The sequence below is a fragment of the Anolis carolinensis genome, chromosome 2, assembly GCF_035594765.1.
Source record: "Anolis carolinensis isolate JA03-04 chromosome 2, rAnoCar3.1.pri, whole genome shotgun sequence".
Classification (NCBI taxonomy): domain Eukaryota; kingdom Metazoa; phylum Chordata; class Lepidosauria; order Squamata; family Dactyloidae; genus Anolis; species Anolis carolinensis.
In genome coordinates, this window is record NC_085842.1 from 242,389,773 (window position 1) to 242,404,334 (window position 14,562).

The following is a 14,562-nucleotide window of genomic DNA, read 5'->3' on the forward strand; positions in this document are numbered from 1 at the left end:
ATGCTAATCAATCCTTTCGCAGAGCTGAAAGAGCTCTAATCATAAGGCAATTACCTTCATTTTTCCACAGCACCAAACATGGCTAATATTTATGATCATGTGAGTGTAACAATCAATATACAAAGAGGGATTACATCCCAGACACAATTTCTTTCACTTGGGCACGTCTCTTGCAAAACGGCTTGTGCATAAAACCTGGTGCACCACACAAAACAGGCAGGCATGTTAAAAACGGCAGAGAGATTTTAGAGTCTGTTTTCTATTATTCATCCTTCGATGTGCAAATCCACAGAACAAACATGAACGAACAATCCTGAGGGAGAGCCTGAAACGGGGGCCTTAATAATAATCAAAAGACAATTTCCATCATGCTTCCACAGCATTCAGATAACCACTAGAAAGGAGCTTGAGAGCTGATGAGTTGGGAGAAAGAAAGGAATGCAACAACAACAAAAAATATCTGCACACAAATCCATTAATATTCATTTGGCTAAAACAGGACACCACAGCAGCTAGCAAAGATTATGCAAAGGAAACTGTTCTGCAAATCTTGGACGCGACAATAGCTAATAATAAATACAGCATGCAAGGCTGTCAACAGTTAATGCTATTGCTTCTCCTTAAGCACTCATTTGTACACAGAAAACACAGAGAACACCAGCTTCTGATGGGTTACACACCTACACATGCCTGTGATGTAGCTCTACTGAATCTTCAAGACGGCAATGAAAAAGGATATTTACCTTACCACTATCAGCAGGCCGGCTATCGGAAATCACAGTTAGTGGGGATAAAATTAACAAGCCAGCAAAGCAGCGAGCTGCTAGTCTCTTCATCAGCTGATCAGGAAAAAAAAGAGAGCTGGGGAAAGGCTATGTTTTCATATACAAGTAATTTTATTTTACTGAAAATGTAATACTGAAAGGATTGTAGATACTCAAATCTGCTGTTTCATTCTCCCTACCAGAAGGCCTGAAGCCTTCTTCCTTCAGCCTGCTTTAATATTGACAACTACTTATCATATATTTTCCCTTTATTATTCCAGGAACTCAAATAAGATTTTTTTTTTTGGCAAAGCAGGTATTGATTCCTGGAAGCATTTTAATTATAGCATCAATAGTTTAAAAACTGAGATATCTAAACAGACACTTTAAAAAAAAGCAAAATACTGAAGTGGTGTATTTTTTTAAAGCTGTATTACACAGAAAAACGCTCCGTTATTATCTCAATAAATGAAGATTTTAATTTACAAGTGATGTGAAAAACATATTTTTTTGAAAATTTAACATGTTTTAATATGTGTTTGTAAATAAATAAAATATGTCTAGTTTCAATGCTCTCCCTGCCCCCAATGAAACACAGGGTTAAAAAATCCTACTGTTACTTTAATATTTTCCTATATTATACCTAAAAAGGATACTGAAATTGATGGATATTTTAAATAAAGATTTTTTGAAATACAGCATAAAAAATGGTATTAAAACTGATAATACTAATTTTCGACAATAAAGATCCAATAGTGGCAAATTTAGGAATATTTATTAATGTATGGATGACTAGTGAATGTTGAGAAATTTCTTACAAAAAATGTAATTTTTCAGAATTATTTGTTCAGTAATTTAAATTAAGAGTTTAATAAAAGCTCTCTGAATTCTATTGATTATTGAAATAGATATATACGTTAGTTTAGTCAAATTAGCTTTCATGTACAAGCTACACAATTCACAAACCTGCATACAAAAGGGAACACTTAATTTTAAACTGTTAATACTATATTAATTATTTGGACACTGCAGGCAATTTTAAATTTTATTTCAATCCTGCCCTCTCCAATAATATTAAGGGGTACTTTTTAAAGGCAAATCACAATTTCATGTCTGCAAAATCTTATTTAACTGGGGTAGCTCACCAGATTTTCTTGATTGTATTTTTGTCACTATGGTTGCCACCGTGCATAGCTCACAAATCTTTGTCAGTCTACTGTTTCATTCAACACTACAAAAGTAGAATCCAGTCATATAATAATACTTCCCTTTCATCTTCCTCCCTTGAATCTCTTAGAAAGTGTTTCAAGCTCAACTTTCCAGAATTGATTTTTTTGAGGACTGGAAGACAGTTTATTCAACCCTTGGTATCTGTTTAATTAGAGGATGGGTATCATTACATTTCACCCATAATAATGAAAAAATCTCAGAGCCTGTTTCTGATTGGGCACACGTGTAAGACTATACGTGTAAGACAAGATTCAGCCAAATTTCCTAAGGTGAGGGGAATACAAAAGAAACATGGAAATGGCAGCATGCTACAGATCACATTGGTTGGCCGGATTTTTTTTGTGTACTATTAAAAGGCAAAAAATTACTGGCCATTTAGATTATGACTATATTTGGAAGCATATCTGATTTCCTGTCTCTGCCACCAAGTTTCTGGGAGTCTCTGATAACAAAAAGTAATTGATAGAAATACAGTTATTAAACTTAACTATTATCTACTCCAAAATTGGGTCTGAGGACACACCAATAACAATACATTTCTGCAGAATGAAACTATTCAAACCAGTGGTTCTCAACCTGTGGGCCATGACAACAAAAATCTGGTCTGCGAACCTCCTTCCTCTTTATTTATTTATTTGTTTTGTTTTATTAATTTTATTTTTGCTCCTTTCTGCAGAGTTGACCATTGCATTGGATAGACTACAACAGCTCTAGATTAAATGTAGTTTTCTGTGGGCGAGAAGATGGCAACTACTGAATGGCATATGTTCTGTATTAAAAACTAGAGCTAATGTGGTCTATCCAATGCAATTTTCTGAATCAGCACCTCAAATAACCAAACTGAATCTAAAGTTGACCAAAACTAATGTGTTACAAAAATTTGTAACTCTTTTGGTATTAATGTTGGAGAGTGGTCCATGGTCAAAGTGGGCCCTGGTTAAAAAAGGTTGGGAACCACTGTGCTGAACAAATCAGCTTATCACCTATTAGTCCAAAAATATAGGAGTATATTTACACTAATAACATTGGTCTACAACCTCAGAATTGAAGGAACAACAGGAGAGGACAAATTTCGTGCAGTCTGCAGCAAAATAATATATTGCCCTGAATTCACTTGCTAGACTCAACATGAATAAACCCATAAAACTGATGAAAGACAAATCAGTGCTTATGGAAATCCTATTCAATAGTTCAACTCTAGGAATTGGATTGACGCCACAGATTACAACAGGCAAACACCCATGTCCCTTTAACATACGCCTCCAAAGTATCTCCCTATTACCTATGACTGTATCCCATGGCGGGGTGGTGGTGGGGAAGCATCAATTTCCATAGCGTTATGTCCCAATAAGGGCAATAAAGGACATCCTTTTGTTTCTCATTCCTCTTTACACGTTCTCTCTTCTTGCCAATTTTACTGAAATTAGCAGTTTTCAGATTTATTCTATAAACCAGCATAGTCCTCCATTTTTATAAGAAAAAACCTTGGGAGAAAAGCTTAGCAGATACTTGATTTTTCCCTTGGATCCCATTATTCTACAATACACTCAAGCAGCTGATCTTAAACAAGACACCACCTGAGGAGAAACCTGACTTTAAAAATTTACCATGCCAGGTTCATTATGCAGGATTTTGGGAGAGAAATGTCAATGCTTGGTAGCAGACTACCCATAGGAATGCCCTTACTGAAGCGATTCAATCCGAGCAAATTTGACAGCTTCTATTCCACATGTTTTGGGTGTTTTCTCCAGTTATCTCCAGGTTCCTGAGTCCAGAAGACAATCTCTGACCATCATCTCCCTGCTCCCTTTTTTGAGGACTGTTTCAGACTGACGGGCTCCATCATAAATCGTACCCTCAATGGATACTAAGTGTTTAGAAGGGGGGGGGGAGTAGTGTGGGATAAAGTCCCTAGGCATTATGGTTTGGCGAAACCAAAAAATATGCAAGTCCCAGAATTTAAAGGGTGAAAACAGTGGAAGATAAATCAAAGGGATTTAATTCATAGTTTCTAAAGAGAAAATCTACACCCTGGAAAATTTTTCAAAGTCAGTCCTACTCATACAAACATCTGGCATAAGACCTTTCAAATACAGGATAATCATCACAGTATTCTATTCCTATGAAAGTAAGGATTCATATAGGTGGTTTCATTTCTGTATGACTTGTAGAGAAATGACGCGAAAACAATCAACTTATAAAAGGTCGAGGTAATTTTTGTTCAATTCTAATGCTTTGAAAAATGCAGACTCTAGGAACTTGTTCATTAATATGACTACTTTGAAAATCTCATGTCTTTTTGGGATGTCATAGTAAGAAAGAATTCCATGAAGCTTCTGTGCAGAGAGCAGTATAAATTATTGCAAATGACAAAACTATGGAATCTATAGGCTACGCTATGATGTTCAATTCCTCCAAAGACTCACATTAGTGATATAGAGGGGAGGGAAGAAGTGCCAAGACACAAACCAAGTGCTACTGCTAGTTACATTATGTTTCTCAGATGTCCTGAGTCTACAGGGCTCCTTAAAATACAGATACTAATGAGTTATGTCACACAGAAACATACCTTAGCTTACACCAACAAAAGCATCTACTTCTTCATATTTGTTTATAGTCTATACAAAATATGGAGAGATAACTTACTAAATACTAGAAGTTACAAATCAATCATACTAAGAAGCGGTTATAATATCATACAGCCTTCTCAAAGTTCATTCTGAAAATCTGTACAAGTTAACATTTTATCTCTTTTTAAACAGATGATGTACCAATTGTTCTCTTACTAAATCCTAGTAAGGTAAACATTTCTGCACTAGAAAAAATTGGTTTTCAGTGACAATAAAAACCACCACCACCCTTTTATGTATTCTGCTTTAAAGGTTAGGGAGAAAGTCTGATAAATGTTTCTGGTTAGAATAAAGAAAACCACTCGATTCTTGAAATACCACTACAGGTGTCGCACTTCTGATTCCTTAATCATGGTGAAGGGATCATATTTCTTCAACCAACACAAATCCCTCTTCTCCATAATCAAGGCTAAAGTTAACTGCAATTCACTGTTAACTGCTATCACAAATCAGTCACATAGTCATAAAAGTCTTCTCTTGTGTTTAAAACATGTGTGAGAATAAGGGGCAATTTGAACTAGTCAAAAGAAACTGATTAGAAACAGATCCATAAATACTTCACAAAATTTAAAAGATCAGAGGTATTGTGGGCACTTTGGGCCAGTTTTAAAAATATCTATTAGATTTAATAAACTGTTTGAGTCTGGAAAATCTAACATTTTTCTTTATATCATAGAATCCTAGAGTTGGAATAGACCCAGGGCCATCCAGTCCAAACCCCTGTCATGCAGGAACCTAAATTCAGTCCTCACAACAGATGGTCATCTGGTCTCTGCTTAAAAATGTTTAGACACACTCAAAGGCACATATTCCACTGCCGAACATCTCTTACCATTAGGAAGTTATTTCAATGTTTAAGTGGAATATTTTTCCCCGCAGTCTGAATCCATTGCTCAGTGTCCTAGTCTCCAAAGCAGAAGAAAAAAACCTTGCCCCCTCCTCTATGTGACATCCTTTCAAATATTTAAACATGGTTACCATGTTCCCTCTCAACCTTCTTTTCTCCAAGTTAAACATACCCAGTTCCCTTCCTCATAGAGCATGGCTTCCAGATCTTTGATCATTTCACTTGCCCTTCTCTAGAAACGTTCCATCTTCTCAATATTTTCTTGAACTAGGGTGCCCCGAACAGTATTCTTGGGGAGGTCTGACCAAAGAGGAATGTTACTATAATATAGGGTTAATACCAGAAACATCACTCCTTTTTAAGAACAGGTTGTCCCCAATAAAATGTTTTTTAACTAAAATAATTCATAACCAACAGATTGGAGACCACAGTAACTGAAAGAAACTATTTCCTTCACCTTTTTTTTTACACAATCCACTAAACTGAATAGACTGCCTCACTGAGAAAAAGTTAACTTCCCACGTGAATGTATTTTTCAAGCACTAAAAGTAAATCATTATTGAATTTTCAACTGATTGACAACTTGGCATCCAAAAAGAATAATAGTTATCTTACTTGGTAACATTTGAAACCACAACATCAAAGAAATGGAGACACAGTTTCAACTGGGCCTGGAATTACATTCTTTGGAGCATACAATTTGGATTGAAATTATTTTTTCCTGAGGCAACGCTTTCTCCCCCCCCCCCCCCCCCAAAAAAAAACACAACAAAAAACAAAAACAAGAACCATCAACATACTTTGTGATGAAGAATGATGCATATGGTTATGGATAAAAGTATGCAAAAAATGGTTATAAATAAAAAAATAAGTGGAGGGGCACACATTCAGATTCATTTATTTCATGTAATGTCTATTTCATATCATTTCCCTATCATCCTTTCCCTCACTCAACCTCTTCTTCACACATGTGATATCCTCATTCATTTACACTCTCATAAACACACTCACCAATGATCTAACAAAATTATAATGATGCCATCCAGGTTCATTTCTGCTCAACATCTTTCCCCCGGTGGAGTAGTGGGTTAAAGCCTTGTGACTTGAAGGTTGGGCTGCTGATCTGCAAGCTGCTAGGTTCGAATCCCACCCGGGGAGAGCACGGATGAGCTCCCTCTATCAGCTCCAGCTCTATGCGGGGACATGAGAGAAGCCTCCCACAAGGATGGTAAAAACATCAAAAACATCCGGGCGTCCCCTGGGTAACGTCCTTGCAGACGGCCAATTCTCTCACTCCAGAAGCGACTTGCAGTTTCTCAAGTCGCTCCTGACACGAAAAAAAAATATCTTTCCACCAAAATTATTTAGTTCTTTCAAGTCTCATGTGTGGACATTCTTTTAAACTTCTGAATCACTGAAATACACAAGTGCTACAGCTGATGGGAGTTTCTTTTAATCAACTGAACCCTGGGCTCTTATAACCCTATGAGTATTTCAAAGTCACAGGCTGAGAACTACTACTCTAAAGAATTTGCCCACTCTGGAAAGAATGGCCTGTTGTGTTCAGTTGAAAACCAATATACACATCAATTGGCCTGGGAAAATGCATCATCAAACCTTTTTTGCTACATGGATGGAGCATTATGTTTATACATGGATTGTTATGATTGAGCCTCATGGCTCTGCTTCTGGCAGACGTGGACGTAAGACTCCTCGAGAGTCAGATACTCTCGAGGAGCGAGAAAGAAAGAGGCTGCGAGATATCTTTGCAGAACCGTCTGACGAAGAGTCTTTTAAGGGGTTCACGGAGAGAATGGAGGAAGAGCTGGTTAGCTCGGAAGAGGATGAGATGGATTGGACTCGGGTAAGGGAGGAGTTGGGTGCCACTGGCAATAATGGGATGGAAGATGAATGGGGACCTTCAGGATTAGACCCATGGACAAGCTGGAGGGATGGGACGGGATCCACAGCTGGGGATGCTGTGGGGCGTAGTCAGAGGTGTTCCAGCTCTGATGAGGAAAGTGATGAGGAAACGCCCGGGTTAAGGAGGGCAGCTGATAGTGATGAGGATTTGTAACTGGCATAAAATGAGGCTTGGGAGCAATTGCAAATTGCGTTGGGCAAGGTAATCTGGACGAACGCTTGGGATCTGTGTGGAACGCTTTCCTGAAGACTGGTGTGTTTTCGTGTGCTGATACGTAAGTTGTTTTGGAATTTGGGTTCAGACGGCGGGAGGAATTGTGTGGGCTTTTGTTTGTGCAAAACCTCTGCTTAATCTCAATAGCTTTGACCTTCCGTCGTCTTCTTGACGGACGCCATCTGCTACTCTGGATTTACGGACTGAAAACTGACTACGGGCTCGCTTTCTCCTATTGGACTTGGAAAACTGCAAACGTCTGATTCTGCCTCTCGACCTTCGGAACGAATTGGGACTACGCTACTGCTTCAATCCTTGGCTGTTGAGTTTGTATTGGAAATTTGCCTTGCTGTGTGAAGGAGTGACTCCTAGTTACTCAAAACATAGTGCTGGCAGCAGAGAATTATCTGCTGCCAATTAGTTGCATTCTTTTGAACTCTTTGTTTCCCAGCTTCTGTTTGTTTTTTCCCCAGGCTGAAGCAAGCTGTTTTGATTTTACCCGGATTAAACTCCGGTTTAATCCGGTTTATCTTTTGAACGTTTTTTCTTGCCCCTTTTTGTTTTTAAAGGCTAAGTTGCCTTGCTCTTGTCTTTTACGGGCATTTTGAGTTCTGTAAATCCAATAAACTCTGTTATCTTTGATCTTGTGGCGTTCTGTCCTTGACATGGATGGAGCATTATGTTTATATGTCAAAATATCTTCCAAATTGCATCAATACATAATGGAAATAACAGCAAGAAGATCCAGAAGATGTTTCATAAACACTATGAGAACTTATTTAAAAAGAACCAGATCCCAAAGGAAACTACAGGAGTCAACAAACAGGGATAAGTAGCTGGTGGTTCCTATCTCAGTGGAGAAGTGGAACTATTCTAAATTTTAGTTCAGATTTTGAATAAGCAGATTCAAGACATATAATGTAATTTGGGGATAGAATTCAGCACCCAGATCACTTCTTTAGAACTCAGATTAAAACCTCTGACACAGGAGCTGCCAACCACCATTCAATGAATTAGAGTATGTGTTTCAGCTGCTAGAAAGGCAAAAACTCTAAACAGATTCAAGCAGTGGTAAAACTGGACTCAGGACTGTCATCCAAGGTGTGGCAGCAAGGATCTAGTTCTTCCCATCAATATTTTTTTCTTAGACGTTGTTTGCAGAGAAAAGTAAAAATTCCTCTCCTCTCCCAAGCAACATACTATATCACTCAAGTCTGGAAAAAGAAGAGCAACTCTTTCTTGCCAAGCTACAAACCTCAGCAAACTACATTCCTCACTGAATCTTTCCCTATATCTGTTGCAATTCCTTTTAGTTTATCAGTTTATGTCCTTCTAACTCACTAATAATGCAGAAAGATATTTATATGACATACCCTTAGCCACTGTTTCTCCGTCAAGGCATCACTGTAATCCACATCCCTGCGCTGGCGGGACCCTCGCCCAAATATTTTCTCATCTTCTTCTTCACATGTAAGTCTTTCAACTTCAGCATCATCTTTAATTATCCAAGATGGCAGTTCATCTTCCTCCATCAAGCGTGGTTTACGTTTTGGATTTCGAGCATCCTCCCGTCGCCGGTCCATATCCATTCGCTGTACAAAAAATGCACATTAAACACAGAAAAAATAGTAGTCAGTTCCATGTTATTTATTTATTTATTTATAGCATTTATATTCCACCCTTCTCACCCTGAAGGGGACTCAGGGCGGATCACATTGCACACATAAAGGCAAACATTCAATGCCATGACACAGAACAGAGACAGACACAAGACGAAAGCACCGGGCTGGCCTCGAACTCATGACCTCTTGGTCAGAGTGATTTGTTGATTTGTTGCAGCTGGCTTGCTTTCCAGCCTGCGCCACAGCCCAGTCCTGTTTACTACAATGTTTACTACAATTTTACAGCTTGTAGTGTGTGCTTAAGTTTTATTATTTATTTATTTATTTGCAGGCTATAATGGGGTTTTCTTGGAAAAACTATTCAGAAGGGGTTTGTAAAAGTGTGTAACTTCTCCAAGATCACTCAGTGGTTTTCCATGGCTGTGCAGAAATTTGAAATCTGGTCTTTATAGTCATAACCCACTGCATACACACTGGCTCTCTTTTTTAAACTTGCAAAGAATAAGTATTAATTGGAAAAATGTACAGAATGGATTTTCAAGATGTACAAAATCTGAAGTAAGTTAAATAGCATATAGTTAATCTAAGTATTTTATTTATTTATTTATTTATTTATTTATTTATTAAACTTATATGCCGCCACTCCCCTAGGGCTCGGGGCGGCTTACAAGAAAGGCTAAAATCTAACAATTTAAAAACATCTTTAAAATATCTTTTAAAAAAAGATTTATAATGTATGACCTGGACACTGAAATTACTTTCTAAGTTTAAACCTTCCAGAATTTTCCAGGTGGCAAATATATTTTATACTCTTCCTAATATGAACTCTAATGATTAGTGCCTACATCCTCAGTGGCCAAATTGCATTCCATATGTTGCAAAGACATAAGGAAGAGCCTCACATAGTTAAACATTTAGTATAAGAAAAGGCAAATAGTGCCTCCAAAATCCTTAAGAGTGTTATTTGCCATTCACAGTCCCTTTCTGCCCCTACCACCCACAGCCCTAATTTAGAAAGGTGTTTTCTTCTGAAGGCTTTCCCCTCTAAAATAGACTTTTTTTGGCCTCAGATAGTCCCTTCTTTTTACTTGATGGCAACTAAAATAGTACCCTCCGAAATAAAAAACCATAACAGAAAAAAACAAGAACTATATGTTTAGGGGAAGGCTGAAGTTTGTGAAAGCATTCAAAGGCAAAATGAAAACTTGTTAAATAATACTTCTAGTGTTATTAAGGGTGCTTAGAACTCATGGACTACGGAGGAAAGTAGTTTTTAGTTATTTATTGGTTTTAACTTGTCACATTTTGTTTCTATTTTGGGTTTGGTCCCATGTTAGCCGCTTTGAGTCTCTTCAGGGAAATGGTGGCAGGATAGAAAAATAAAGTATTATTATTATTAAAGTAGAAAAAGTAATGGGGAATATGGAAAAAAGAAAAAAATGCCCAAAAAAGTACTGCACAATACTCCTTTCTTGAAAAAGAGGATACAATATAAGATTTGCTGCAGATCCTAGTTGTTAGCACGTCTTAGTATTTTTGAAGTACCATTAAGTTTTTCCCAAACTAGCTTTTTATAAATGCATTATGCAGAGATGATACACTGAAAGTTACTACAGCTGTGGCCATTGAGTGTCACAATGAATTTTTCTACAACTGTTTTTAAGCTTTTCTCTGCCTATATGTATGGGCGTGACATAAAATGCAGTCTAGACATCACCTCCACTCACAACTGTGAAATAATTAGGTTATAGTGATTTACTGTAAATTTTTATCCATTAATTCTCTTCCATTTCTTACTACAGATTTAAATAGAATTCTGAGTTAGTTTAAAAATCAGTTAATTAACAAATGAACTTAGCTTCTCTTGTTTGACAACAGAGAAAGACATTGAACAGAGACTCCAAATCGTTCTGCAGCACAGACTACTGATGACTGCTGTTATCCTGATAGGTGAACAGATGAATAATTCACAGAATGTTATTATTTCAATTGAGGTGTTTGATCTACACTTTATAAGGGTTCAGGTTAAAATGTTTTCTATATGCCTAAAGTTAACATTGAGAACAGTAACATCCTCATAGCTCTCACAAAACGGCTCAACTAAAGTTTGAAATATTTCTTTAATTAAAATTCTGTTTCGCTGCACTAAAAATGGCCACATTCTCACTGTCTAATAAATATCACTTTACCCTATGGAAATGAAGAGATACCACTAAGGTGGTGAGAAATCTGTTGCGGGTTTAATGTATTTCTAACTTATTTATTTATCACATTTATATCCTGCCCTTCTCACCCGAAGGGACTCAGGGCGGCTTACAACAGTGGCAACCATTAGATGCCCATAAAAATCAATATAAAACAGCACATAAAACAGTTAAAACTATTAAAATACATTGTAAATTATAATATACGTTTCAAACATAAAATCAGATCCGTTCATCCTCATGCTTTGTCCATAGTTCGGTCCGTGTCATCTTCGCCATTTATTGATTAAAAGCCTGGGCACACAGCCATGCTTTTAGGGCTTTTATGAAGCCCAACAGGGTTGGGATTTGATGCATCTCTCTTGGGAGGGTGTTCCATAGCCGGGGAGCCACCACCGAGAAGGCCCTGTCCCTCGTTCCCACCAGCTGCGCATATAATCTGAAAGTGGTGCCACTATATAACTGCACTATTTTTTTTCTTTTCTTTCTTTTATATTACTACTAGCTGTGCCCGGCCACACATTGCTGTGGTATTGTCTGGTGGAGTTGGTGAGAACTTGTTGAGGTAGTGGTGGTATTGAATGTTTGTTGTTGTGATGACTCATGGGCCTTGTAGTCCTGTTCCTAGTACTATTGTGGCAGACGAAGAGGAAAACATGGGATTTTCGCCGGTTCAGCAAGAGCCGGAGTCTCTTCACCTGCAGGATGTTGATGTTTGCCCTGAAGAATTCAGCCAAACAGGCCTTGGGCAGAACTCCCCCCCCCCCCCCCCCGTTTTCCAGGAGGGAAAATTATTCTAAAGATAGGGGAGTCAGGGAGGCTAATCGGAGAAGCCTGAGAATCGCTGCCAAACAAATGGCTGATTAGGTCTGCTTCCCTTGGGAAATTCTAAGGAGTCATGCATCTGGACAGAGTTGGGTTTCGCTTCTCGTTCTCTAGGGAAAGAGTTCTGTTGGCGGGAAAACGAGACCCAATATAGGTGTTTGGTGCGAGGGATTCTTTGCGGAGTCAATTGATCAGCTTGAGGAGAGAGATCGTGTGTGGACTTCGTAATCCCAGTTCCTTGCTTCCCGGATCAAGCTTCAAGCCTTGCCTTGTCTCACGGTTTTACCACGGACTCTGTTTCATGCTTCATGTTCGTCTTGCCTCCAGTCACGGATCTAGTCAAGAATCAAGTTTATTTCCAGCCTTGTTGTCAAGCTTCATTGGACTTTAAAGACTCTGTTATTTCCCCACACTATTGTTTGGCAAAGTGTGTGTTTCGGTCAAGTGGATTAAAACTTTGAACTCTAATATCTTATATTGGACAATACATTTCTGGACTATATTTGACCTTATCTGAAAGGTCTGCTTCTGAACTATATTCTTCACTTGTTTTTATTGATTTTATATATTTCTTTAATAAAGATATTAGATAGAGACTGGCCTCTGTGTAAGGTTATTGGTGCTCTGCAGCCAGGGTCCTGACAGTTGTATGGTTGTCTTTATGTTTAGTATGCATTTGGTTGTTTGTGTACTGTGAAAGTGGTGAGGGTAGAGGGGGTCTATGTCCCTGTGTAGTATTGTATAGTATTTATACATTGTCCATGTGTTGTGAATGCTTGGACTGTGTCCTGCTGCATAGTAGAAAGGGTTGGGCTGGATGGCCCTTAGGGGTCTCTCCAAACTCTTGGATTCTATGCTTCTATTACTATTATTATTATTATTATTATTATCATCACCATCTTCTTCATCATCATCATCATCATTATGTAGAGGCTGGGTGGCCATCTGTTGGGAGTGCTTGGATTGTATCGTCCAATGGCAGAGTTGAGTTGGACTGGATGGCCTTTAGGGGTCTCTCCTAACTGTTTGATTCTATGATTCGATTTATATTATTACTGTGCAGATCTTGGATGGCCATCGGTCAGGAGTGCTTGGTTTGTGTTGTCCTGCATGGTAGAAGTTGAACTGGATGATCCTTAGGGGTGTCTCCTAACCTTATAATTGTATGATATTCTTATTATTACAGTATTATTATTATTATTATTATTATTATTATTATTATTATTGAGAGGCTGGGTGGCCATCTGTTGGGCGTGCTTGGATTGTGTCCTCCATGGCAGAATTGGGTTGGACTGGATTACCACAGTAATTATTTCATATTACAGTAGAATCTCACTTATCCAACATTCGCTTATCCAGTGTTCTGGATTATCCAACACAGTCTGACTTTAGTAGTCAATGTTTTTGTAGTCAATGTTTTAAATTCATTGTGATATTTTGGTGCTACATTTGTAAATACAGTAATTACAACATAGCATCACTGAGCATTGAACTACTTTTTCTGTCAAATTTGTTGTATAACATGATGTTTGGTGCTTAATTTGTATAATGATTACCTAATTTGATGTTTAATCGGCTTTTCTGCTGGCCTGTTTATGTTGGATAAGTGAGACTCTACCGTATATTTATAATCTTATATTATCTGCTTAGAACTGGATTATATGAGGCCCCTTCTACACAGATGTATAAAATGCACACTGAAGTGAATTATCTGGCAGTGTGGACTCAAGATAATCCAGTTCAAAGCAGATAATATAACATTATAAATGGGTAATATAGCTGTGTGGAAGGGCCTTGAGTCTACATTGCCATATAATCCAGTTAAAATCAGATAATCTGTATCTTATAGGCAGTGGGGAAGAGGCCTGAGTCCTAACTGTGCCTGTCCCGAGCTGAGTAGGTTGCTAGGAGACCAAGTGGGCAGAGTTTAGCCTTCTAAGTGGCAGCAATTGGATAAAAAACAATTATTCCTTTCCCTCTAATTAGGACTTTATTTTTATTTTATTTTTGTTGTATGAACGTAGAGGCATGGATGAGGGGTTGTGTTGCCAAGTTTAGTGTTTCTGGGATGTGTAGTTTTGTTGTTTTGTCCTAAGCCATTTTTTTTTATCCTTCTATATATATAGATGATGTTGGCACTTAAAAACACCACTCCTTTCACTGAATGAAGACATCTAACAGTGTGAGGTGGTGGAAGAACCGTCAATTGCCTTTGTGAAGCAGGATGTATGAAATCTAAATAGGGTTCAATCAGACAACCCTCAATTCTCCCATGATGGTGGCATTTATTGGAAACTGAATCA

At 37.9% G+C, this 14,562-nt stretch overlaps 1 protein-coding gene across 5 annotated transcripts in view; it reads right to left on the reverse strand.

Moving 5' to 3' along the window:
* The window catches only part of smarca2 (SWI/SNF related, matrix associated, actin dependent regulator of chromatin, subfamily a, member 2), a 154,079-nt gene that overhangs the window by 22,493 nt on the left and 117,024 nt on the right, over positions 1-14,562 (reverse strand). For 3 of the 5 annotated variants that reach the window (XM_062971959.1, XM_008103323.3, XM_008103324.3), the window contains exon 28: positions 8,982-9,200. In XM_062971959.1, the coding sequence (XP_062828029.1) occupies positions 8,982-9,200 (219 nt within the window). Of the gene's footprint in view, positions 1-54; positions 77-743; positions 944-8,981; positions 9,201-14,562 lie in introns of those variants that run through there. The other 2 variants (XM_008103325.3, XM_062971960.1) reach the window with 2 other exon arrangements.